We start from the raw sequence: 25,059 nt of genomic DNA on the forward strand, positions 1-25,059 counted from the left end.
CGAATAAAGAGCTTTTTAAATTTATTCTGATTCGAAAATTGCAATTTTTCCGGGTATTTTCCGGCATTTTACATTCTAATCTGCGTGATTTTCTTTGAAATCAGAACCCTTCTTTTTCAGAATGTCATCAAAAACGGTATCAGTAGTTTCTCGCCTTGCCTCACAGAGTCGGAGATTCGCATCACTACGCGAAACTGTTGGTGAACGCGACCCGAGTCTACTTTATGAACCGAAATTTCAAGACAAGCGAGAGTTTCCAGAGTATGATAGATACTGAAAATCATCCAACGTTTCTTTTCAAATTCAGATACAATACTATCAATGTTCGGATTCAAGGGCACGATTTTGGATCTCTTGAGAAGTACCAAGCGTACATTCACAAGACAGCTAAGCGATTTGGATTTTCTGTTAGTGATAGGTAAACTTGAAAAATGAAAACTTAATACAAATTCAATAATTTCAGCTATGCCGTCGCTGCTCAAACACAGAAGGCGATCACCTACAAGCCATACTCAACTGTAGCTGAATCTGAAATCGATCTGCCAACTTACGATCGTGTAGTTCGTCTAACTGAAGTTTCTGCACCTCGGTTTTCCCTTTTCAGCCAGATCATTCGAGCTCATATTCCAGTTGGCGTTACTGTAAGCTAGTGACAAATAAAGAAAAAAATTCAAGTTTTCCGTTTTTTAGATGACAGTCAAAGAACATGAGAAAGCTGATGAAGATTCCCGCTACATTCCCGACCAGCTGTTGAAACAGAAACAAGAGGAACTAAAAGCACTTGATGACCCGAATGTGCGGCGTAATCTAGGATGGGAGTAGAGTTTTAAATATCGACGGTTAGGAATTCATAGAAGATATCGTGTGTTCGCTTCTTTGTTGTTAATAAACATTATTTTTAATATTCTTTTTTACTTTCATTGTTGGATGATAGCCTCGTAAAATGTCTTAAAATTGTTGATAATAATACAGACCTCAAAAATTGCTTAGAATTTCGCGAAAAGCTGTTTCCCTTGCAAAAATGGCCCTTTACGAACTTGTCGACATTGGAGCCAACTTGGGTCATCCTTCATATCAAAAAGACTTGAATGAAGTTCTCGATAGAGCTAAACTAGCTGGATTGTCGAAAATCATGGTTACCGGAACTAGTGAAACAATTAGTCATGAATGCGCGAAGCTCGTTGAGAAGCATCCAGGGTTCTTATATTTCACCGCAGGTTCAAGTTCACTTTGATGCTTTCTTGTAACACTTCATTATAGGAGTACATCCACATGATGCGAAGTACTGGAATGACGGAACATTAGAAGCTTTGAAAGCTCTCCAGGTTTGCTCCATAGTATCATGCATGGATTCATAAATTGACTTCAGGAAAATCCAAGTTGCGTGGCTGTTGGTGAATGTGGTCTTGATTTCAACCGAAACTTCTCGCCACAAGATGTCCAAAAAGATGTGTTTGCTAAACAAGTAAGCCTGGCAGTACAACTGCGGAAGCCTCTCTTCATTCACGAAAGAGAAGCTCACGAGGACATGGTCAGAATCTTGACAGAAGTTGGAACTTCGTGAGTTCAAGCGTTTTGGGAAAAAAATATTGTTCTTTCTATACAGGCTCCCACCTGCGGTCATCCACTGTTTCACAGGAACTGTTGACGAGGCGAAGAAATATTTGGAAATGGGTCTTTATATTGGATTAACTGGTTCGTTTCATGCTCTTATCTTCTGACTTTTCATCATTTATAACTCAGGATTCTTGTGGAAAGATCGATCGGATAACGGAGTGCAAGCTGGTCTACGATCGGGAAATATTCCGATTGGTAATGAGGAGTTGACTTAGTTTGAATTGTAATTTCTTTTTCAGAAAAGTTGGTTCTCGAAACCGATGCTCCGTACATGTATCCGAAGATTAATGATAAGAAGATTCCGAAAGAGATCAAGGATCTCATCACTCCTGAGACATCAGCCCTTCATAAGGTGGTTGAATACAGTCTTTACATATCAATCAAAAGTTTTCAGTTTTCTTCTTTCAACCGGAATGAACCATGCTCTCTAGCTGCTGTTTGTGAGCTCATCGCTGCATTTTCTGGCCGTGATCCAAAGGAAGTGGCTAGGATCACGACCGAAAACGCAAAGCGGATTTACAAACTTCAATAATCATGCTTAGTTTTACGTCTTCAACAATTTTTTTTTCATTTTGATACATATTTATTGCTCGATAAAAATGACGTTAAAACCCGTAAAATTAGAGGACCACTGAACACACCGATTTAAGCTAACCATTTCATACATCTGGTATCATTGTGAACGTCACGGCATCTGATACCGCAGTATCTGCAAAAAGCGATGCGGTTTTCGAAAAGGAATCAGAAAATTACCGTGCCCCACAACGAGTGCATGAATAATTCGACGTTTTGCCACAAGCTGCGCAAAATTTCCTAGGTGGTTTACTGGATGGTGGAGCTGTACTCAAGAAATAAGCATTGATTCGCCGATAATCGGCATCCGCTGAGCTTTGAATGATTTTACTGTGTTCGACGACATGTGCATTGAAGGATTTCTTGAACCGTTGCTTGTTGAATTCCGGTCGAGCAAGCTTTCTTCTGCGAGCTTTATCTCCATGAACAGCAGGTCCAGCTTTATCTAAATTCAGTGAGCTTGTGTCTCATTGCAACTCAGAAAAAATCTCACCATCTTTTCCTTTTTTCGCTTTTTTAACAGATGAAGGACCACCATCCAGTTCATCTCCAAATTTTGGAGCTGCTTTGTTCCAAATAATGTTTGCATGTGGATCATCCTGAATAATGATTCTATTGAAAGGGAGTTTGAACTTACAAAGGGAGTTTGAACTTTTTGAACTTACATGTGTGTTGTCTTGTTCAAGTCCATCTAACTGCCTTGTTCTTCTGTTTTTTCGTGCATTCTCATCAAGTGTTCGATTTCCTTCCAGATTTGAGATTCGGGATGACGCACGGAGTTGGGTGGCACTCGATACGGATTTTCGGGGAGGGAAAAACATTTTTAAGGTTATTTTTCAAAGTTTCGAAAAATTTCAGGTCTGTTTAAGGTAAAATTAGTTTCGAATAGACGAGAGAAAAAATGCTACCGCCAAAAAAAATATTTTCGGTGGTGCTGTAGAGCGCGTTTTCTCAGAAATGGTTCTTTTGCGCGGGTGTTCAAAAATGATTTATAACTGTTCATATTCTCACTAGGGTTCTGTTCCAGGGATATGACTTTTCCCAGTAAAAATTTTTTTTGCAAACCGTCTTACTTCTAGTTTTTGAATGTCCGTGTTTTCAGATCCCATGATATCAGTTTTCACATTTGTTAAAGAAATGTGAAGATGTTCACTTTTTCAAAAATCATTCCTCCATTAATGATCTTCTTTATACGATCCTTCTCATGATTCCCAAGTGAAATCCAAAAAAGCATCAAGCACATCATTATAAAAAAAATGTGAAAAGAAGCTGAATGGTTTCAATTCGTCGTCTTCCCATTCTTCTCATATTATTTTTCTTTGTACTTCTTCGGTTCGGCGTCTCACAGAAATCCGAGACTCTTCCACTTTCGAAAAGCTTTAAATCCAAACAGACAAAAGCAAAAAGAAAAAAACGAATAGTGAATAGAGAAATAAAGTTCACATCTTCTTGCTGTCAAGTACGTTAAATCCATTAAACAATTACTGACCTTATTCCTAATGGATAATCGAATTGAAGAATCTGCTCCTCGAGCCACCAGGTTAGTGTTTTTACTTCTTTCTCATATTCTTGCTATTTGGTGTTGGGAATGTCTTGAGCCAGTGCTATAGTTCTGAATCAATGATGTGTCATTTTCTATAACAATTACCGTAAACACTCATATAGAAGGCCACCCAAACCATCAACATTGAGCTCATATAACTCGATTACTCCAAAAGATATCGAAAAGTGGACAACTGACAAAATGTTGTTGATATTGAGATCAACATTTTGTCAGTTAACCACTTTTTTGTATCTTTTACAGAAACCGAGATATACAGGCTCAAAGACGGTTTGGATGGCTTTCTATTAGAATGTCTAGGGCATTTTTATTTCTTTTTTCCAGATGATCTTGATAACAGATGATAGCCGTTATAGAAGGGCATGCTTCACAAATGATTGTGAGCAAAAAATACCGTAAAACCTGTAATAGAGAGTCTATTAAAATTTACCTTTGAGCAAATTTTTCTTGGTTCCTGTCAAATATATAAGAAAGTTGTCAACTGATCAGTGGTTTTTAAAAAGTATTTTTAAAAATATTTTATCAGTTGACACATTTTTGATATCTTGCGTGGGAGCCAAGAAAAGTCAGTTCAAACTTGTGGGGACCCTTCAATTACAGGATGTATGGTATGTAATGTCTAGTACCGAAAGGCGAATCAGAATATCAGTTTTCCAAACTACAGTAGTTCAAAAATATTGTTCTGCATGTCGAACTAAAATGAAAATGTAACCAGAACTATTTGTTGTTTTTGGGAATCGTCATAATTTTTAGTAAGAAGTCTAAACATTGAATTAGAATTCGTCTGTGAGAATAGAAAAACACATTTCCAGAATTTTTTTTTGATGTGTAGAATTTTTTTTTGATGTGTCGTGATGAAGCTCTATATGGTAAGTAATAAACGTTCATATAAAGATCCGGATGTATTTGTCATACTATGTGAGTCTCATAAAATTTGAAATGAAAATTTCTCGGTCTAGATGGTTCAATTGCTCCCAGTATTTACTCTTTCATCTTTCAATGCGGTTTTTTTTGGTTCCAGACAGTTGCGAACCCAGTTTTTTCACCAATAATATTTGAGATATATATATAACAAAAGGGTTACACACACGTATATCCTGGCACATGACAGATGTGTTTCTTCGAGTGGTGTAGAGGGTGCTCACTTTTTTTGCTTTGAGTCCGCACTCACATTCAGCACCCCCAAAATGTGAATCCATCACGATGTAACCAGAAACTGAACGACTATTGGTTTTTTGAAGGCACTTTTGGGTGTTTGTGGTCCCCGTCATTCGAGTAGCTATAAAAGTGTCTAATTTCCTTCTTGAAAACGTCTTCTAATTAGGTCTCCGGATGTGAGAGGCTTTCAAGACGTCCCACATCTTTTTTAAAAACACTATCTTTTTCTATTTTTTTTCAGTGAAAATTTCTTGGAAACTTTTGTTTCCAGTGCAGTTGTTTTATCAAATTTCTGTGACTCCAAGTTGTAGATTAATGAGTGTTCAACAAAATGATGACAGGGTGGAAGGACCAACTGTTGGCTGGTGTATCTATCTCTTTTTCTCCTCAATATCAGATTTGAGTTTTTTATAAACCCCCAGTGTTTCTTTGTGCTATCCCCCCATCATCATACAAAATCTGTTAATGAATGACTCTTCATCCAGCTTCCCGTCATTCTGGAGAGCACCAATCAGCAAATCATCAGAAGTCGGTCATCTTGGAATTGTAAGTTTTGCTATATCACCTGATCGTATTCATTTGATATTTCAGATGCCAGGATCCACCGATCAGGAAGTAATCATGAATGAACAAGAGCAAGTGAACTTAGGAAAGTAAGTTCCTTTTCAATATCCTTTCTTTTTTTGAAGTTCTAACACTCTATTTGACAAAAAACGAGAGAAAAATAAGATGTGCACTTAATCCTCCTGATGGGTTTAGTCCCACTGCGCACAATTTCTGTGTGAAAATGATGTACTTATTTTCAAACACGCCCACTGAAATGCTAACCCAAATTCCATTTATTCTTTCTTTCCAACATTCGGTTTTCTTTTTCAATTTCGAACGAGAACCCATTTTTCGTCGAAATGATCCATTCAGTCAGTATTCCAAAAGTTGCACACAGTGATGGAGGGGATACGTATGTTTTAGATAAATCCAAATAAAAGAGGTTGTGAGTTTCAGTGGGCTCACGGAGCACAGAACACATCAATATGTGAACCGCCCGGAAGGAGAGATGGATATGATGATTGGATTTTTCTTGATGAATGGTTTTTGTGTTTGTGAGTTTTGATCATAGACTTGTGCTTAGAAAAACTAGACGTTGTTTTATTGGTTTCATCAAATTACAGCATTTTTCCTTCTGTTCGGTCTCTGCGTCATTTTCTCATGTCTTCGGAAGCGTCCTGCCTACTTCCGTAGAAAACAATGCGCCGAGGTAAAAAATATTCTGTTGGAGCTGTGGAAGAGGAATGCCGCTGGTCAGGGCCGGAGGTCTCACAACGACAACTACAGTAACCTAATTTTTTTCTTTTTTTCTGTTATTTTCCCAGAACAAGTCGGAATGTTACAATTTTTGATAGCGAAAAAGTACGGAAAATTAGGTTACTATAGTTGTCGTTGCGGGACCTTCGGCCACTGCCACCGGTGTTTCTCTTATACAGCTCCACCTTTTTTGTAGCTCCAATTTTTTTTGTACCGAAGGTCCCGTAACATAAAAAAAAATTTATTTTCAGGATTTATTTTTTCGTTTTTAACTGATTTTTGTAGCTCATTGATAGTCTGGTATATTTTCTGGTATTTTCTACTGATAACGAAAAAATTGACTGAAAAAGTAAATTGATCGAGAAAAAAACTGAAAATTGAAATATTTTTCTAGGTTACGGTAGTTGTCGCAGTGGGATTTTGAAACACGGCCACCGGCGTTTCTCTCTTTTATTTATTTTTGTTTAAGCATAATACCTGTTTTCATTCAACCATTTTCAGAGCGAAGCTGCCCCACCAATTCCAGACGGACCAGCATTCAAACCAAAATTAAAATGTAAGCAATCTCTTTAGTCTAACTATTACTTCCCATTTCTTTTAGCAATTGTGAGCCAAGTTATCAAGACGAATAAGGTCACAACAAAAATCACAATGGATCCAGAGACATTAGAAATGGAATCGAGTCCCGATGATAGTCAACAAGTAAGTGATATTCTAGATTTTCATATCGAATTTCCTTTCTTCTTTAAGACGAAACTAAGTGCTCCGCAGTTCTCTCGTTCCCCAACTCCAACTAGATCGGATAGAAAAACAAGTCTGACCGCGAGTCGACAAGCGTCAATCGATCATTCGAGGAGATGTTCAACATCGGTGTCTCAGGAGAATTCGGCTATGATTAGACATAATTTACTGGGACCATTGTCATTTGATGACCTTCATTACATGTAGCACCCGCATCGAGATTTTTATGGGATTGTCCGGTTGAGCAAAATAACTAAACATGTTTGAGCTTTTTTATTAATTTTCACAAATAGAACATCTCAATAAATTATGAATTAGAATACTGTCAAGGATCATTGAATTGATTATCATCTTTTAATATTTTCAGCACTTCAAAGGCGTGGCTGAAACCTTCGGTGACGAGGCTCGCCACCTTGCATTTCCGATTTGATTATCGTTTCGATTTTCGCTAATAGCTCTCTGAAAATAATTAACTGGGGTGGTTAAGATCTGCAGAAAAGTTCACTCACGGACTCATTCCCCCATTGAGTTGACTTGTGATCTGAGCGAGAATATTGTCGTTATCTGCCCCCGGAACTTTTACTGGAAGTGCTTTTGATACCGCTCGAGATCCAGAAGAAGCTCTGGGAAGTTCTTGAAGAGGTGGTCGAACTGATGGAGAAGCTGTCACTTGCATTATGAAAACTTTTTCTTCTTTTGGTTGAGGTAGAGCTGGAGATCGAGGTGGTTGAACAATTGCTTGTGGCATTTTCTTTTCGAAATTTGTGGTTTGTCGTGTTGGAGGAAGAGTTTGAGAGGTGATTCGGAGGCTAGTTCGGCTGGTTTGGATTACCTAAAACTTTGATTAATTCTATTCTAAAAACATCTTTTTCACCTTTGGAGGTCTTGTAATTTTCGTATTCGTTGTCTGTACAGTTTTTTGGTTCACAGTTGGCCGGTTCTGTAATTTCCCAAATGATTCTCAAAAAGAAACTCAAAACTTACGTCATCTGTTGATGGGAGCTTTGGTCTTGGTCTACTGAATGCTGGTTTGGCAACTCTGGTAGCTGGAGCTGGAACTCTTGTCATGACTCGTGTAGTTGGTGGAACGAAGGTTGTAGTTGTAGTTGTCGTTGGTGGCAATGGAACCAAAGAAATCATTGGGAATGCTGCTGGGGCGTTTTCATCTTTGATTTGTTCGTAATCATAATCTTCTTCAGTTTCTTCTAAATTTCAAAAAGGTTCAACTAACACTCTAATAGAAAAAAAAATGGAATTGTCAACTTTGAGCCCAAATATCTCGGTTCTTGTAAAAGATATCAAAACGTGGTCAACTAACAAAACATTTGTGATATTATGATACACAATTTTAAATTCCTACTAACCCGGTTCTGGCTGTTGTGGTGCTGGTGGGAGTGGAGGAGCTGGACGTGATTCTGATACTGGCGTCAAATTAGAAGAGAAAGAGCTGAAAATTTGCAATAATAATAATTTTCTTTTCACCCTGTTAACTTCTTACATCGCTGTTTGAGATTTTGGAGATCCAGGATACTCGCAATATGCTTCATCAGAACCGTCTGGACACTGTGGCATTCCATCGCAAACTTGATTCGTAGGAATTTCATAATCGCGAGATTGGCATGTAAACTTCTTCTCCATCTCAGGTTTCCTTAAACAAACCTTTATGTTCAATTGCTCATTGTTTTTTGACTCACTTGCAAAGCATTTCGTCTTCACCATGTGGGCATTGCCTTCTACCATCACATCGTTCATCCATTGGAATGCATTCATTACTCTTTCCACAATGGAAGAGGCCATGTCCGCAAACTGGTAACATATCAATTTGAGAAGTTTCTATTTCAAGCACACATACCATCACAATCTCTCTCATCAGTTCCATCATCACATTCAATCAATCCGTTACATCTTCTATCCAGGGAAATACATTGCTCAGAAACTTTACAAGCAAACTCTCCGGCAGTACAGAGCGCTGAGAATTTTTATTCAAACGAATGAAGCAATTAGGTTGAATCTTACGACAATTTTGCTCATCTTCTTCCATGGAGCAATCGTAATGACCATCACATCTAGATGACATTGGCACGCATTGTTCGGAAAGTGAGCAATAGAAATCTGTTCCATTACATTGCACAGGTCCTAAAACTTTTCTTTTTTTCCAATGATTTCAGATAACAATTATAAATCGAAACCAATCTATTTATCCTCTCTCCTTATCACCTATTTGATCCATACGCCAGACGGGAGACACTGGAGACTATATTTGTATTTTGCGTTTGAACACAATCTCGTTCAGAGTCGTGTTCAAGATCACTGTCAAACACTAAAGGTGAGAAAAACAAATAGAAGACTTGATTGTTGAATCTTGGAGAATCCACTGGAGATATCATCATATTGTACATCCAAAAATACACTCACCCCCACTTCTGACACCACAACTCTTCACATTATAATCATAGTTGCAATTTTGAGTTCCAAGAACGTCGTAGACCAATCCAGGTTTGCATTTCTTACGGTAGGTTCGAAAACCGTCGCTTTGCCATCTAAATAAAAATATTGCTTTCAAAAAAAAATTGTCTTACCTGCAATGATAGAATTCTTCACTACATTCGTATCCCAAAAACTGGCCAAGTGTAGATTTGATAAGACCAGCTTCTTCCAAAATATCACTGAAACAAAAAAAAGTTGGAATCCAACAAAGGATTAAAGGAAGTGATATAAGAATAAAGGATACCTGCTATTACAGAAATTAGGACTTATAGGTCCTTCTGCTGTCATCATCTGTTCCATACCATTTCCAGTAACTGCTAGAAATAAGGCACCACTGCTCATCAAAAACAAAACAATGTGGTTATCCATTTTCAAGTCTCTATCTCTTCGAATCGAGCAGATCGTCTCGCGTGCGCTCCGACTAAGATCCGAAACTGAGAAAGTGCAGATCAACCCGGAGGCGGTCTCTTTTTGACGGCACTGGGCGGTAGCCGATGATGCTCCGCGCGGTAGGAGAGAGAGTCAGAGGGAGCCGACAAATACACGGGTTTTCCGCTTTCGAAACATGCGCGCCCGCGTGTCACTTCTAGGCAAACATCTACCCTATATGCCATGTTTTTCTGATAGGCAGGAGAAGCAACTTTTGGACTTTGTTTCAATTCCCCCATGATTACTGAACTTTTTTAGGAGTTGGTGGTTTTGCTTGACAATCAGAAAAATACGTATGTACCGTACTCCGTTAGCTCCCAAAGACAATAGACTCTGAAAGTTTCAATTGGATATCCAATAGAGACATCTGACACGAAACCTGAAATCCATGAAATTACAAAAGAACTTCTACAGTAATCCTATCATAGCTCTGTCATCTCATACGTAAAATAATCCAGAACCAGAGCTGGCTCCTTCAATTAGCTTATCGAGAGCAATCAAGAAAACAACCACAGTACCATTACTATGTCATCCAATTGTTTTTCCAGTTTCTTAAGAAAGTCGTTTCTTCGTCCCTCACTCATTGCCGTTGAGCACTCAATGTTTACCGGAAGATTTCTCATGCATAGTGTGAAAAGCGGTCAGCCGTCGTCCATCATCGGCGCAGAACAAATAGAGTGACCGAGAGAAGGTGCTCTTCAGGTTTTTTTTGACAGCAAAACATGCGGAAGTGGTTGACGAGTGAAAAGAGTCTCTTCATGAAGATCAAGTAGGTGATGATCGGCGAAACGTGATTAGTATTTTATCTATGCGATATGCGGAAAGATCAGAAAGTTCTCATTGATAAGCTATGGTATCTCCTGGGATTTGAAGCAATTGGGAAGCGATTTTAGAGCTACTGATGAATCAATTTGCAAAACACAGAAAGTTTATGAATCTATTGTTACAGAAGTCATTTCTATAGTACCGGTCAATAAGATATGCAAAAACGTATTTTCATTTGATAGTCTCACTATTAGAAATCAGCAAATAGTTTTTAAAAAACTAGGAATATTTGAGGTTTTGTAATTGAAAATTTTTCTATATAGGTCTTTTTTACTTCCTCCAAAACTTTCAAAGTTTTCGGAAACTTGACAGACGAGCTTCAGGCTTCTGATAGTAAAAATGGTCAAAAAACTGTGAATGAACTGAGAAATATGATTTTTTATATCTTATTGAAAGGTACTGTACATATAATTCTAAAGTTCCACCACTCGGATGTATTTTCTAGTCCATCTAACAAATCTATTCCAAGTTCACACGTACTTCAAGATTTCATAAAATCGTACTCAAAATGTTTATTTCCAATGTATTCTGATGTTGAATTCGATGCCAACCCACACTGCGAAAACTGCAAAGGCGATGTGGGTCAAGATCAACATTTCTGTTAGACTTCTTTTTATTTTCAGAAAGTTCAGAGAAAGTCCTCCTATTTTGGAATTATTGCCATTTATTGTCTCTGGTGGTGTGGAATCGGACTTTTGATTTTCAAGTAAACCTCGATTATATAGCTAGTTCAATTTCCTCATATTCTAGACTATCAATGATGGATTACTGTGAAAACTGTTACTATATAAACTTTATGAAGATGGCAAGACCGAAAAGAATGTTATCGGTGAGTTACCGTAATCCTCTGGTTTATTTTTTTTACCGTTTTCGACGGAAATGGTGTAATCGTTCGTTAATTAATTATTCAAACAAAGCGCAGACATTGGGCATAATAGTGTTTGAACAGTGGTGCAGAAGCCACAAGTAATCTTGTGTTTTCTGGATTGTCTGGAAATAATCGTAAAATTTTTTCAGCTCGTCGTAGATGACAGATCTCAATTGGAAATGCCACCGGTTAGTGCAGATACAATGAAGAAAAAATTTGCTGAGAACTTATTGCAAAAGTAATAAAATAAAGCCCTATTCTCTCGATATTTTTTTGTTCGTAGTTATAAACTCTGTGTATATTGTTCTTTTTTCGCCATTTGGAATCATCATCACTGAACAGCAAAAACGTTCCGTGGAACCAGTTTGCACCGCCAGTAAGCTGACTAACCGCTGAAAGCGAAACGCAAATTCGGTGGTGTTACGCAAAAAAAAACAGACAGAATCGCATAAGAGGCACATAGTTCAACTGCCACGAGGTATGAAAATATTGCAAAGAGAGAAGCTGTGGGGGAGAAGAATTACGGTATGAGTCAGGTGTTTGGCGAAGCATCCTGTAATGATTTTGGATGATTATCATCCACGATGTCGTCGAATTCAAATTCCGTAAGCACTCTACAGTATTGGCCAAAAAGGTATTCGCAAATAGTTTTTCGAGCATAACTTTTCTGAAACTTCCCGGATCAATCTGATATTTTAAGACAAAGTTTAAACGGTAAAAGAAACTGATTCAACAACAGAATAGTCAAAATTTCAAAAAATGGAAAAAAAATCGAAAAATTCATGAAAATTGCAAAAACCCGGTAAATGGAACTTTGACTTCTGAGATCTAGGATAGACCGGTAAACGAAAAATAACAATAGAAAATGAATAAAATAGCTTTAGTACTTCGTTGGGAAGCCTTTGGCGTCGATTACCGCCTGACATCTTCTTGGCATCGAGTCGAGAAAAGTGTCGATGACAGACATCGGGATGGCCTGCCAGACATCTTGGAGTTGGTCGAACTTCTGGTTGGCATTCGAGGCACGGATCCCTCTAAGCTGTCTCTCGACATGCTCCCAGAGGTGTTCGATCGGATTCAAGTCCGGAGATTGACTTGGCCAGTACAGAAGATCCACGTGGCGGCGTCGGAACCACTCCTTGATGTGCTTCGAGGTGTGCTTCGGGTCGTTATCCTGTTGGAAAACGAACGCCCGGCCCACAGTAGACCGTGCCCAGGGTCTCATTGTGTTCTCCAAGATGTCTTCATACACAAAGCGATCCATGATGCCCGTAATTCTTCTCAGCGGGCCGATTGAAGTCCCAGAGAAGCAGCCCCAGACCATCACCGATCCACCTCCATGCTTGACGGTTTGGAGCTGGTAGCTGGGATCGAACCGACATCCAACCGGACGGCGAATCCACTTGATACCGTCAGTACCGAACAGATTGAACTAGGATTCGTCGCTGAACACGTGATTAGCCCAATCCTGACGTCCCCAGTGGAGATGAGCTCTGGCCCATGCTACGCGGGCGATTCTGTTCTTCTTGCTGATCGATGGTTTCTTAGCTGGCCGTCGTCCATGGAGTCCAGCATCTTGAAGACGTCTTCTGACGGTTCTCAGGGATGGTGTGACTTCATTTGGAGTCTTCACGACCATCTGAATGTCCGTAGAACTCCTCTGGGGATCCTCTCTTGAAGCTCGGACGATGTTCCGATCCATGTTCTTCGACGTGATACGCGGTCTTCCAGGCGATTTTCGCTCCACCAAGGCTCCCTAAACATTTTTTTCCATAACTATACTATTTTCGAATATTACCTCATCCCGAAACTGCTTCAAGATCTTCTCGATGGCACGTTTAGTAACATTGAACTGCTGCGCCAAGAGGTCCTTGGAACATCCACTTCTGAAGCCGATGACGATGGCTTTACGGATGTCCTGAGAGATGTTTTTTTTTCCGAGGGGTCTGGCCATGTCTGTAAACAGTTTTAAATACATAGGAGCCAAAACCAACATTCTTAGAAACCATAATATCCAAAAATATAAAAATATGAAAAAAGTGAAAAAACGAAAAAATTGAAAAAATTGAAAAAAAACAAAAAATTTCTGAAAATGATGCAATTTCCTTGTACGCAATTTGTCGTCACCGTGTACGACATGCACAGTAAAATTTTCAGATCGATCCCTTAAGTTTCAGCAAAGTTACTCTCAAAAAATCGTTTGCGAATACCTTTTTGGCCAGTACTGTATATTATGCTTGTCTGAGAAAAAAAGGTTGAGACGCAGAGAAAAAGTGTCTGCGTCTCCACCGTTTGTGTGCTATTTAGGCTCTCCGCTTCGAAATGGCTACCGTACTAAGACTGCAAAAAATACTCTCTAACCTTTTTTTTCTCAGACAAGCATAATAGAACGCCACACAAAAATCAGCAAATCGGAGGTCGTCAAATACCATGAACGAATCAGCATCCTAACTTTTAACTTTGAGTCAACTTATCTCAGTTCCTGTGAAAGATATCAAACGGTGATCAATTGACAAAATATTTTTGATATTATGATGAGCATTTTATTAGTAGTTCATTTTTTGATATCTTGTACAGGAACCGAGATATACAAGATCGAAGTTGACATTTGTGTGGTGTTCTATTACAGGTTTTCCGGTATGTGTTTGATTTACCCCGCCTCATGGATTTTTTCTCATGGTGTTTTTTCCGGGACATTAAAAAAATATTTTTTAATTCGCGCACTTTTTTTGGTATGCAGGCTACCGTTCGTAGCGACTCGGCCGTTCAAATTAAAGCATGCGCGTCGATACTCAGCGCGCTCATCTACGGTATTCTCGTTAAATAGAGAGCATTTACTTTACGTCCTGAAAAAACGCCGTGATTTTCTTTGTACAAACTCGGTTTGATGATAAACTAAGATTCCCAAAATTGTCCCCAAACACCATCATTATCCTGATGAGAGTCTAAAAACTTTTGAAACAGACCAATTCAGACTTTTCCAGTCTTCTGTTTTTTTAGTTAAAACTGCCTAAAACGATATGTTAATTTCAACTGAAAAAAGTTCGAATAGACAACGAATTGGCCACTTCAAAGTTTGAATCTTTTAAAATTGTCGTCAGCTTTACTCTTGTTGAACTTATCCTTCCTCTTCCCTTGCTTTATTCTTCGTCTTCTCATTCCCCGCCCTCTCATCTAATCCCAGAAGTGCAAGGTCTCCTGACAGCACATCAATGTAGTTTTCATCGCAGTTAACCGGTTGGATCATCTGCGCTTACTCGACCGAATATCTTCTGGTACGAGGTGAAGAGAAGGAGAGAGAAGAACAGTCACGCCCACCAGAGCATAACATTAAAAAGACCTCCAAACTGGTGTTGTGCAGTCAATTGCTGCCTGATCCTCCCTGACTATTTCCTTTCATCATCATTTACAAAAAAACGATGCAATTACCAACTGTTTTTTCTTTGACTTTTTCGTGCTTGATCGCTGTTTCGAGGTAAGATTTTTAATTTCAAATTCCTCATTCTGGGAACTGTTTGAGAATTTTGAAAGATCAACAATATTCGCAACGCAAAATTTTGTAAAAAATTTTTTCAGTGCATTGCCTGCGTCATACTCTTCATCGATGAATGACCCACTTCTTTCTAGTCTTGGACTTGGTAAGATCAGCTGAACTGTTACATTTATAAAAACCGATATGGAATTTCAGGTACCATGGGAATGGGAATGAACGGTATGAATGGAATGTACGGAGGTATTCCACCACCGATGCCACCGCCCGGAATGAGCCCATACGGAATGGGAGGATATGGAATGATGGGACCCATGGGAGGAATGGGTGGAATGAGCCCATATGGATCAGGAATGTCTCCATATGGAATGGGAGGCTATGGATCTCAGATGTCTTTCCCGTTCATGGGTAAGAAGAAGTAATCGATTTATCTCTAATATCTACTCATCGAAGAATCTCATATCACTTCTCCGTCTTTCCCCTTGTAAAATGAAATTGATCATAATTTATTTACACTTTATGTTTATAACGTTTCACCCGAACAACTAGCAATATTGCCACCAGTAGTAGAAACAAAACATGAAAATCAAGCAACAAGTTACACCGATGTAGAATAGCTTCTTGTCTTCTCGCACGCGTTTTTCGATGAGTCGAATCGTAGTATCTGACAAACCGAGCTGAAAACGAATAAAGTTCGGAAGTTTTGAAAATATGATAGACTTACTGATTTTGTCAAAAAATGTAATCGTTTGTTTATGCTCAACAAACTGAACTTTTGTTGCTGAAGATCTTCGAAGATGCTAGCTCCTTGAGCAATCATCTGGTCGAGCTGGAAATTATGTCTATGAGTAATTGCCATCTCTTGAAAAATAGACAAACCATGTTATCAGAATATTTCAGCTTCTCGTTCATATTCAATTCATGGTCGAATCCTAAATTCACGCGTGTTTCTTGATTTGTTGTGAATCTGAACGAAAAAAGGTGGAAATTCAGCGACTTTGTTTTTGGAGTACTATACCTTCGTTTCAATAGTTCTTCTTTTTCTTCGGCTTGTTTCTTTCGATTATCATGACGATTTGTCATTGTGCGCAGGGAACTTTTGATGAGATAAACGTCACTTTTCAACTGATCTACTTTGAATGATGCCATTTGTCGAATCGCTGGCGGCTCTCTTCCCAACTGTGATTCGAGTCGAAACATGTGTGTTTCTGTTTTACTGAAAAGAAAAGAAGTAATATCATGATTTTAAGAAATTTAAATAAGAAAATCTCACATTAGACTACTATTTGCATCTTGAATCAATCGATCTACTTCGTGATTCCCAGTTTGACGATCAATCGCAATCAGAAGAAGTTGCACGTTTTCGACTTCTTCTCTAACAGATTTGATTTGCGTATCCATCTGGACTGTAAAATTTTTTTATGGTTGAAATAGAAATTTAAATTAGCTATATCTCACTGAAATTTTCGGAAGAAAGTGACGCAGCAACATATACAAAATGCGTAGAGAATGCGATGGCGGCTTACGCTTGCGTCATCACTCCTCAGACACGTTGCAGAACGGTTTTCGGAATTTTGCGACGATAATTTTAGGTCATGGTTGAAAGCATTGTCACAACAGAAATACTCTTTTTAGGATGATAAATTCTTAAAATTGAGTATAAACTGCTTTAAAATCGGAAAAATAAGCAAAAAATACCTCAATTTTCGCTGCGCCATTGCGGAACACCGACACGAGGGAGAGACAAGAGACGGCAGAGAAACAGACGTTTCTGGCCGTTCCTGAATACTGAAATTAATCCAGGGCTTCAAATGAGAGAGACTAAACATAAAGGGTGGGTAACAATAAGAAAGGAGAGAGCTGAAACATGTGTTGTGGTGAATCTGGAAGCCGTTTGAACCAAAAACAATTCAGTTTCGGATTCAAAGAAGTTGAATGGAACTGAAGTCCCTTCTGAATTAACTTCTATTTTCAAATTCATGTCTTCCACGAATAAAAAGAGAATCAAAAATGCAGCTGACACTAAATTTAACAGAGAACCATGTTTACAACCCCAGCTTTCAACACTTCGGAAATCCCCACGAGACATGACCCGATAAAACGAGAGGGTGGGAGGGTTTATAATGAACTTTTTATGGCCCGCGTAGCACAATGATCTGGCTCAATGGAGAGAAAAACGACGAACAAAATATAAGAAAAAAACTAGAGACGGGAAGCTTTTCGGTGAGCTCTCCGTCATTTTTCCGAGTTTCCAAGTGGCTCATTTTTGGACGAAAAAATGTTTTTTTTCTTTTGTCTCTGACGTATAAGGCTCTTCGCATATATTACTATGAATCTGATTTACGAGGATAGAAATTGATTAATGGGTTTTTGCAGAACTTCTATAATTTTGAACTTTTTGAAAAAAGTGTTCAAAGTATCCTACTAAATACTTCCTCTTGAAACTTTTTTCTGCTCAAGATTTCTAAAGAATTCAATTGACATACATTCTGCTAAAGTCGCTTATGAAAGTTCAGGTTTCGAAATTCTCTGAATCTAAACTATATTGTGTTTTAGTAGAGCCGAATTAGTTAGTAACTGTATTATTCTGGTACAAAAAATCGGATCTGTGAAAGGGAAAAGCTTGTGGGCGTGGCCAAAATCACCGTAACCTGAATTTTTCGGTCTTTTTTTTAAATAATTTCTATATCTTTTTGACAACTTTTGTGCTGAAAATCTCCAAACAAGTCGGAAAATAAAATTTTTCTAAATCTGAAAAATTGCTGGGAAACGAACAAATATACAGAAAAAATATTTGCTAATTACGCGATTTTCTCTTCCACAGCTCCGAATTAGCATAATACTGTATTGGCTCTTCAAAAAGTTCATCGAAATCCCAAAATAACTCATACGTCAGCGGAATACGCCACCTTCGTCAGACAGTAGCGATTAGTCTGAACTGCTCTATTACTTCCAGCCAACCCTATTATGTTGTCGTTCTCTTTTTCCATCGTCTTCGTTTTTTTCTCTTACTAAAGACGACCTTGTCTTCTTCTTCTTTTGGTTTTATTCTTGACTTTCTTTGCTTTCTTTTCCTACACTTCCGTGCCCCCGTTGTTTCCCTCTCTCCTTTCAGAAGTAAATACCCTCGGGAGGAGAGGTTCCCTCTCTCCAGATATGTGTCTGTTTTCTGTTTTTGTGTGGCGCATCAATTGCTATTGCTTGCTCTCGATTATTCTAATCCCTTTCCAAGGGAAATCGTTTCTTTTTCATTTTGAGTGCTTTCGAAGTTTCCGACTCTTTTTTGGACGGAACGAAAACATTTTTTTTTGGTTTCAGAGTTAAGATTCTTCGAATACTGAATGGATCGGAGTTCCTAGCAAGGAGAGAGGTATCAATAACAGCTGAAACATCCAAGAGAAATAATTGATGAGGTAGATCCTGAATATTCAAATTTCCAAAGATTGCAATTCAATAAACGAATGTAATAATCAAAAACAAGTTTCGTTCTTTTTTTTCATAAGTTTTTTTTTTCATAAAGTCTAAATTCAAATTAAGATTCTTAGTACAAAAATGATTTGAATGAGAATCTATAATCGTAGGGTCTGAAAAAAGCTAAAAATTTGCAGGATTTCTATACATACTTTCAAAAAGTACACTTTTGAAGCCACCTACTTAAACATGTATACCCAAAAAGCAAGGACATCCCTCTTTTATTGTCCTTTTGGTTTTTTTTACACCCTATTCATATCTATGTCCAACTACTCTTCTTCTACTTCTCCTTTCAGACAAGCCTGCCTTATCCCAACTCCATCAGTTCCGACTCGACCCTCCGTTTCCCTCAAAATCTTTCCTCCGTTTGCCGAATTCATAGATTTTGGTGGCGCTTCTCGTCATATTCTAACAAATGATGGTACATGCCGAGTTGTATTCAAAGTCAAATGCTCAAACAATGAGGTTTTCAAAGTGTCACCAGTTTACGCATTTCTCGATCCAGGCGGAACTACAGAACTTCAAGTAGGTCATATGAGGCGAAGGTGTGTATTTCCTCTATTCACAATTTTTTAGGTTCTACGAAGAGAAGGACCACCGAAACAAGATAAACTCATTATTCTGCTCAAAGAAGCCAAAAAAGGCGACAAAGATGCACGGGTAACTTTCACTGATTCAACACATACCGTTCATAAATACATGCTCCCACTGCTTACGGTGAGTTTTTTTTCCACAGTTCCAGAAAGAAATTGATTAATTTCAGAGGATAGTCGAGGAGCAGTAAATTATGTATAATTCATTTCATCTAGGTTTTCAATTACTGCCAAAATACATCGGATAAGATTTTGTTTGACACTGAAAAATGAACATTTATTTGTTTCATTTTAGACACAAACACATAGTACAAATACACATTAATTACGAATCATTTGATGGTTTGGCAAGAATTAAATAGCTTGGATTTCAAGAAAATAAAACCATATGGTTGGAATTAATAGATAAATACACAATCACATTGTGTGACCTGTTGTCATAGATCTCAGTTTGAGCCGCTTACGGAATCACTTGTAAAGTTGACATTCGTAATTCTCTGGTGGTAAAAGGAAGAACGTCGTCATCATTCCTTTTCCTTTCACATTTATTTGACCCCGACACTCGAATTTATACCCGAGTGGTTCAAGAATTGTTTTCACTTCTTCGGTTACCTGGAAATATTAGGTGAATTGGTTTCATTGGTTAATCCGAGTACCTGTATCCTTCCAGCAACTCCTCCACTATCCATTCGACTTGCCACATTAACACTGTTTCCCCAAATATCATAATGTGGTTTATCACTACCAATAACTCCAGCTACCACTGGTCCAACATTGATTCCAATTCTCAAATTGAAATCGTTGAAACTGTGAATATTGATAGATTCTAGTTTGAGAAGGAGTTCTCTGGCAAAGAGAGCAATTGCTTCCACATGAGAGTTATCAGCACATTCCTAAAAATAACCAAAAATTGATTTTGAATTTCATATCAATAAGGAATCAGACCTCTCCTGCCAATCCACTTGCTACCATATATGTCGTTGATATAGTTTTAATCTTTTCAATCTTCTTGAACTCTGATCTATCCAGAATTTGATCAAAGTCCGAAATGATTTCGTTGAGCAATCGGAGACACTCGACTCCCTCATTATTCCCATCACATTCGATATAAAATTTATCGAATGCTGTCAGTGTTGCAAACATTATACAAGCATTATCTCGAGATTCATGATAGAGCTTCGAGACACTTGTAGCATCTTCAACGAAATGTTTCGCTACCTGGGATGGCAGAATGTTCTCGAGTACACTTCGATTCTGTTCGTGCTTCCTTTTCATCTGCAGCTGTTCGTCGAGAGCCTTTGAAAATGTTCATAGATATCGAAATAGGAAAAGTTAGTTACCTGGAGTTTCCAAATAAAGTCGTATCTGGAAATCAGCTCACTCCTTCTGGTACTAAAGACAAGCAATAAAAGTGTGACACAAGCCAAAACACAGAAGTTGGCATATGTTGAAAATAGGCTGAAAATAAATGTTGGAAACTTACCAAAAATCTTGTTAAAAACTCACTTTTGATTGTTGTCGATGGATAGTAGTTTCATTGTAATCAAAACGATAAACGAAGAGAAGTAAATCAGCGACATCACTAACTTAAAATTTTTTGATTTATCTTTAAATCTACTTCAACCTCTAGTCTCACCTTTGTCAGAAAATCTACTGACAAAATCACGCATGTAGCCAGAGTGCAGATCTCAAAAATCTCGAAAAAATCCGTGTAGCTGTTTTTGAAGCAGCTTTCCAGATCACATGAAAGTTTTGATTGATACATTGCCTTAACATTTCTAGATGAATCACATCTCGATGTCAACAAATTACCATTAGAACTACAATTTGCATGGAAAGCAAAACAAAAAGAACACTAGTAACCATCCCAACTAATCGAGCATATTTGATGAGAACCTGGAAAGTCCCAGAGGATAATTTTGAATGTTAATTTAAAAAAAATCATACCCTAGTTAGAATGAAAATAATAATACTGGTGATAAGAATGAACATCTGTGGGATGAATGAGAACATGTTCAGACTCGCCCATCCGAATTTAATACCAGTGCAGATCGAAACTGTCACAACATACAAAGTGACTTGGAATGGAATGTCCTTGTATTTCATTCTCACAAACTGAAAATGATCGATTAAGGGTCTTTAAAACATCCAGACACTAACCTTGTTTTCAACCCGAAGTTGTTTATACTTCAGTGACCACTCCTTACAATACATACTTTTCCAATTCTCCTGATGGATTGCTTGAATTCCTTGTCTCAAATGGGAATCCACATTGTCAACTAAAACTTCTTCTTCAGACAATCCATTTCTCGTGCTGGCACCTCTTGTTCTTGTAGACATTCCAGTCAGCCTTTCTTGTTTACTGATACCTCTCTGAAAACTATATGGTTTTGGTAGGAAAATGACTTTACTGGCATACTGTAGATTTCCATGGAATCGTCAATGGATGGTTGGTAGTTTCTTCACAGATCATGTCATAATCTGGACTTCTATCTACCACAAGCCACGTCCTGATCTTTTCCTTCTCCAAAAACTTTGATCTACTGGCACCATTTCCTTCCTCCAGAATGTAAGCACCTTTCAGGTACTTTCGAGTTGCATCAGTGATATGGACTCGTCTGAAGTTTGTGACTTATGGAGAACTGATTCTTGTTGATAAGTCATAACTCATACTTCTTGACTTTTCCCACCAAAACACATTTTTCAAATAGATTTACTCCTCGCCCACCACTAACCCTGGTAATCCACCACTTTCCATTTGGTTCGCCAGTGTCACATCATTGCTCCATACGTCAAACTGCCACTTTTTCAATCCCAATACTCCACAATGGGCTTTTCCAGTATGAATACCAACTCTCATGTTCACATTGACAAGTGTCATTTCTCGAACAAGACGGATTGCTTCGATCATATCTCGACCCATTTCAACGGTGTTTATTGCATGATTCTTCTGATATTCCGGTACTCCACAGACACAATAATAACAGTCTCCTAGAATTTTGATTCTCATGCATTGATGAATCGATGCAACTTTGTCGAAACGAGCGAACAACTCGTTGAGCATAAGAACCAAATCTTTAGGATTGTACTCCGAAGCGAGATTTGTAAATCCACAGATATCAGCAAAAAGAATACTAAAAATTTAAACTTTGGACAGTTACAAACTGATCTAAAAATCACCTGATATCTTCGTATTTCCGGATATAAATCTTGTGAAACATCCGTTCTTCGTGCGTGTCTTGCATGTCTTTTTTCACCTCGAACGCTATATTTTTCGGGAGAACAGCTAGTAGAATCTTCTCTTGTCTGTGCATTTCCTTGTCAAGTAACATTCGGGACTGAACACACTTCCTGAAAAACAAATCCGAAGCTACCGTAAACCACCCTATACTTGAACTTTGAGCCAATTTATCTCGGTTCCTTTAAAAGATATCAAAAAGTGCTCAACTAACAAAATGTTTATCATAATATTGATAATATTTCGCCAGTTAGTCAGTCTTTGATATCTTTCACAGGAATCGAGATAAATTGGCTTAAAGTTCAATATTAGGAACGTCATTCTACTAGAGTGTTTATGGTACATTTGTGCTTTATTAACCTCGTCTCATGGAACGTTTTCCTTTGGACAAACTCGGTTGGATAATAAACCAAACTTCCCACAACATTCACCAAAATCACCATCATTATCCTGGTGAGAATCTAAAATGTTAGACTTTCAATTATTCAATCTTTCAATTTTTAATCTCACAATATCATATCCAATTGTGTAGTCCGACAGAACACCGAGAAACGCTACGAGAAATGTTAAGGAGAACGTTGAAAAAATCTGAAAAATTCGAATTTCCGATTTGAATTACTGTAGTTAGTAAAAACCCACCATTAACATAAAAGACATTGGCAAAAGAGAATATGTTGAAAATATGAGAAGATATGTGACAGAAGTACGCATTGATGTGCAAGCGGAAATTATCTGAATTTGGGGTTTAGATATAAAATTCAAAAACGAAAATTTACCACACAGGAAATGATACTTGCAATACAAACGAGTTCCGTCCTTTTGGCATGGAAAAATGATAATATTGAAATAACAAGCTGAAAAAATTCCAGGTTTATATACTGTAAACACTCTAATAGAAGGTCACCTTATACTTGAACTTTGAGCACATTTATCCCATTTCCTGTGAGAGATATCGAAAGGTGGTCAACTGATAAAATGTTTAATATAATATCAAATACATTGTGTCAGTTGACTACTTTTTGAAATAATTCAAAGGAACCGAGATAAATTGTCTCAAAGTGCAAGTTTAGGGTGGCCTTGTGTTTACGGTGGTTTAGCAAAAAAGTAGCACTTACAGTAAGTACACATAATATTGAAAAATTGAGCCACGAGCTCCCTAAAACTGAGAAAATGGCTTCCGAAATACAAATACTCAACAAAATCACAAATGAGAACTGAAAATTAGAGACCATAATGTTTTTGAACTATTGAACCTTCTTCCCACCTGAATTCTCCCACTGTTGACTTGTTCGAAATAGAAAGAATACAATGTTGATCTCTTCTTTTTCTGCGAATTCTTCCTATATCGAAACTTTTCCCATGGAAAATGATAAAATGAAAAAATTTCATCGAGCGACGGACATTCCATTCGATTCTTCATTTCAAGTTCTCGAAGAACCTGACTTCTGAAATAAAATACATTTTCAGAATTCTTTTCAGAATCTAACCCAAATGTTTCCCGCATCGTTGAACTTGTTTTCTTGGAAATGGGCCTTTGTGATAATCGTGTCTGTTTATGTGTTCTGATTGAGTTGTATGTTCGTTCCACCATTCTGAAGACGTGCTCTTTCTGAAAATAATTCCAAAATGTGTCAGGAACGGAAGAAACGTGGAAATAAGAGAAAAGAAAAGTGTGTATGTATGTATGTCGACGTTGTCGAAAAATGAGCCGTATCCGGGGAAGCGTTGTTGCAAAAAAGGCGAAGAAGAAAAAGAAGAGAAAGACAAAAAAAAAGGAAATGAGAGGTAGGTGTGTTCATGGAATATGCAAAAATATGAAAATTATGAGAACGAAACTGAAGGAATTGAAACTGAAAACTGAAGAAAAGTTGAGCTACGAAAATAGGAAATCGTGGGAAGGTGGAAGAGAAATAAAAACGAACTTTTGTTAGAAAATGGACGGAAAAGAGAAAGAAGAAAAAACAAAAAAAAGAAAAAAGAGTGAGAAGTAATTTTCAAGAGTTTATATTGTTTTCAATCTGATGGTATCGAATTTCACTTCACAGGAAAATTGTTCAGGAAGCGTTTTGATCTTTTTTTTGTTCTTTCTGCATTGTGTATTCGTTTTCCCCTATATACAAAATTGGCTCCTAGCAATTTTTCAAGTGTTTTTTCTTGGAGTCGTCCATTCAAAAACGTCAGGACACTATAGCTCAATGAATCAAAATTGAAAATGGTCGTACTTTGAGATCCCACTCAGATTCTGACTTGAAAATGACGTACACAACTATCAGATTGTAGCTAAACTTCTCAAATAAAAACAACAATACTTTCTCAACCGAAATGACAGAAAAACAAGATTCTGAGGACCCAAGCTTCCCCCAAATAAAAAAGAAACAAAACAATTGTACCTTCTCGGACCACCGCTTCCAAACAGAATTCAATTATTTCCCATTGTGTGCAAAAAAGAAAAAGAAGTGCGAAAAAAGTGTGTTCAGAAGAATGCAATATCTCCCACGAGTTGGTTTTTCATCGGCACAAAAAATTTAATATATCAGGATAGAGATAGAAAGAGCGAATATACTATGAGATAATAGAGAACATTTTTCCAGAAGAATTGAATTTTGTTTTCGTTTAAGACTTTAAAAGTTTCTTCCTCCTCCTTCCACTTATTCCAACCCTCCTTGTTTCCTTCTTCGCTTCAAAATTTGTTTGAAAAATGACGGG

General features: G+C 37.8%; 10 protein-coding genes across 10 annotated transcripts; 6 read left to right on the top strand and 4 right to left on the bottom strand.

Moving 5' to 3' along the window:
- Positions 1-121: 121 nt before the first annotated feature.
- On the top strand, positions 122-822 carry CBG09363 (the record flags this gene model as incomplete). Its single annotated transcript, XM_002636855.1, has 4 exons — positions 122-261; positions 308-418; positions 464-641; positions 691-822. 4 exons carry the CDS (start codon positions 122-124, stop codon positions 820-822), a joined length of 561 nt encoding a protein of 186 aa, XP_002636901.1.
- A 199-nt stretch (positions 823-1,021) lies between these two features.
- Positions 1,022-2,149, top strand: Cbr-crn-2 (the record flags this gene model as incomplete). The annotated part of the gene is made up of 6 exons (XM_045237723.1): positions 1,022-1,217; positions 1,261-1,325; positions 1,370-1,560; positions 1,607-1,695; positions 1,744-1,812; positions 1,857-2,149. The coding sequence occupies 6 exons, from the start codon at positions 1,022-1,024 to the stop codon at positions 2,147-2,149; spliced, it is 903 nt and encodes a 300-aa protein (XP_045094068.1).
- Positions 2,150-2,262: 113 nt separating this feature from the next.
- Positions 2,263-3,011, bottom strand: Cbr-zhit-1 (the record flags this gene model as incomplete). The annotated part of the gene is made up of 4 exons (XM_002636853.1): positions 2,263-2,326; positions 2,371-2,635; positions 2,684-2,789; positions 2,856-3,011. The coding sequence occupies 4 exons, from the start codon at positions 3,009-3,011 to the stop codon at positions 2,263-2,265; spliced, it is 591 nt and encodes a 196-aa protein (XP_002636899.1).
- A 2,363-nt stretch (positions 3,012-5,374) lies between these two features.
- Positions 5,375-7,159, top strand: CBG09360 (the record flags this gene model as incomplete). Its single annotated transcript, XM_002636852.1, has 7 exons — positions 5,375-5,455; positions 5,501-5,562; positions 5,912-6,009; positions 6,079-6,164; positions 6,713-6,767; positions 6,813-6,913; positions 6,962-7,159. 7 exons carry the CDS (start codon positions 5,375-5,377, stop codon positions 7,157-7,159), a joined length of 681 nt encoding a protein of 226 aa, XP_002636898.1.
- A 164-nt stretch (positions 7,160-7,323) lies between these two features.
- Positions 7,324-9,808, bottom strand: CBG09359 (the record flags this gene model as incomplete). Its single annotated transcript, XM_002636851.2, has 12 exons — positions 7,324-7,411; positions 7,462-7,784; positions 7,827-7,892; positions 7,937-8,157; positions 8,317-8,399; positions 8,451-8,600; positions 8,647-8,758; positions 8,805-8,921; positions 8,969-9,088; positions 9,368-9,492; positions 9,532-9,618; positions 9,684-9,808. The coding sequence occupies 12 exons, from the start codon at positions 9,806-9,808 to the stop codon at positions 7,324-7,326; spliced, it is 1,617 nt and encodes a 538-aa protein (XP_002636897.2).
- A 1,406-nt stretch (positions 9,809-11,214) lies between these two features.
- CBG09358 lies at positions 11,215-11,803 on the top strand (the record flags this gene model as incomplete). The annotated part of the gene is made up of 4 exons (XM_002636850.1): positions 11,215-11,271; positions 11,317-11,399; positions 11,444-11,522; positions 11,711-11,803. The coding sequence occupies 4 exons, from the start codon at positions 11,215-11,217 to the stop codon at positions 11,801-11,803; spliced, it is 312 nt and encodes a 103-aa protein (XP_002636896.1).
- Positions 11,804-14,980: 3,177 nt separating this feature from the next.
- Positions 14,981-15,473, top strand: CBG09356 (the record flags this gene model as incomplete). The annotated part of the gene is made up of 3 exons (XM_002636849.1): positions 14,981-15,036; positions 15,138-15,199; positions 15,250-15,473. 3 exons carry the CDS (start codon positions 14,981-14,983, stop codon positions 15,471-15,473), a joined length of 342 nt encoding a protein of 113 aa, XP_002636895.1.
- A 123-nt stretch (positions 15,474-15,596) lies between these two features.
- Positions 15,597-16,452, bottom strand: Cbr-memb-2 (the record flags this gene model as incomplete). Its single annotated transcript, XM_002636848.1, has 5 exons — positions 15,597-15,728; positions 15,776-15,880; positions 15,931-16,018; positions 16,070-16,267; positions 16,325-16,452. The coding sequence occupies 5 exons, from the start codon at positions 16,450-16,452 to the stop codon at positions 15,597-15,599; spliced, it is 651 nt and encodes a 216-aa protein (XP_002636894.1).
- Positions 16,453-18,783: 2,331 nt separating this feature from the next.
- CBG09354 lies at positions 18,784-19,306 on the top strand (the record flags this gene model as incomplete). The annotated part of the gene is made up of 3 exons (XM_002636847.1): positions 18,784-19,047; positions 19,099-19,239; positions 19,286-19,306. The coding sequence occupies 3 exons, from the start codon at positions 18,784-18,786 to the stop codon at positions 19,304-19,306; spliced, it is 426 nt and encodes a 141-aa protein (XP_002636893.1).
- A 277-nt stretch (positions 19,307-19,583) lies between these two features.
- Cbr-acy-4 lies at positions 19,584-23,944 on the bottom strand (the record flags this gene model as incomplete). The annotated part of the gene is made up of 16 exons (XM_045237724.1): positions 19,584-19,727; positions 19,772-20,008; positions 20,061-20,411; positions 20,456-20,573; positions 20,622-20,701; positions 20,752-20,883; positions 20,928-21,011; positions 21,063-21,230; positions 21,276-21,488; positions 21,535-21,733; positions 21,851-22,249; positions 22,296-22,466; positions 22,714-22,814; positions 22,864-22,941; positions 22,993-23,207; positions 23,632-23,944. 16 exons carry the CDS (start codon positions 23,942-23,944, stop codon positions 19,584-19,586), a joined length of 3,003 nt encoding a protein of 1,000 aa, XP_045094069.1.
- Positions 23,945-25,059: the final 1,115 nt, after the last annotated feature.

This window comes from Caenorhabditis briggsae (genome assembly GCF_000004555.2).
Source record: "Caenorhabditis briggsae complete genome, chrV, whole genome shotgun sequence".
In the NCBI taxonomy this organism is placed as follows: Eukaryota; Metazoa; Nematoda; class Chromadorea; order Rhabditida; family Rhabditidae; genus Caenorhabditis; species Caenorhabditis briggsae.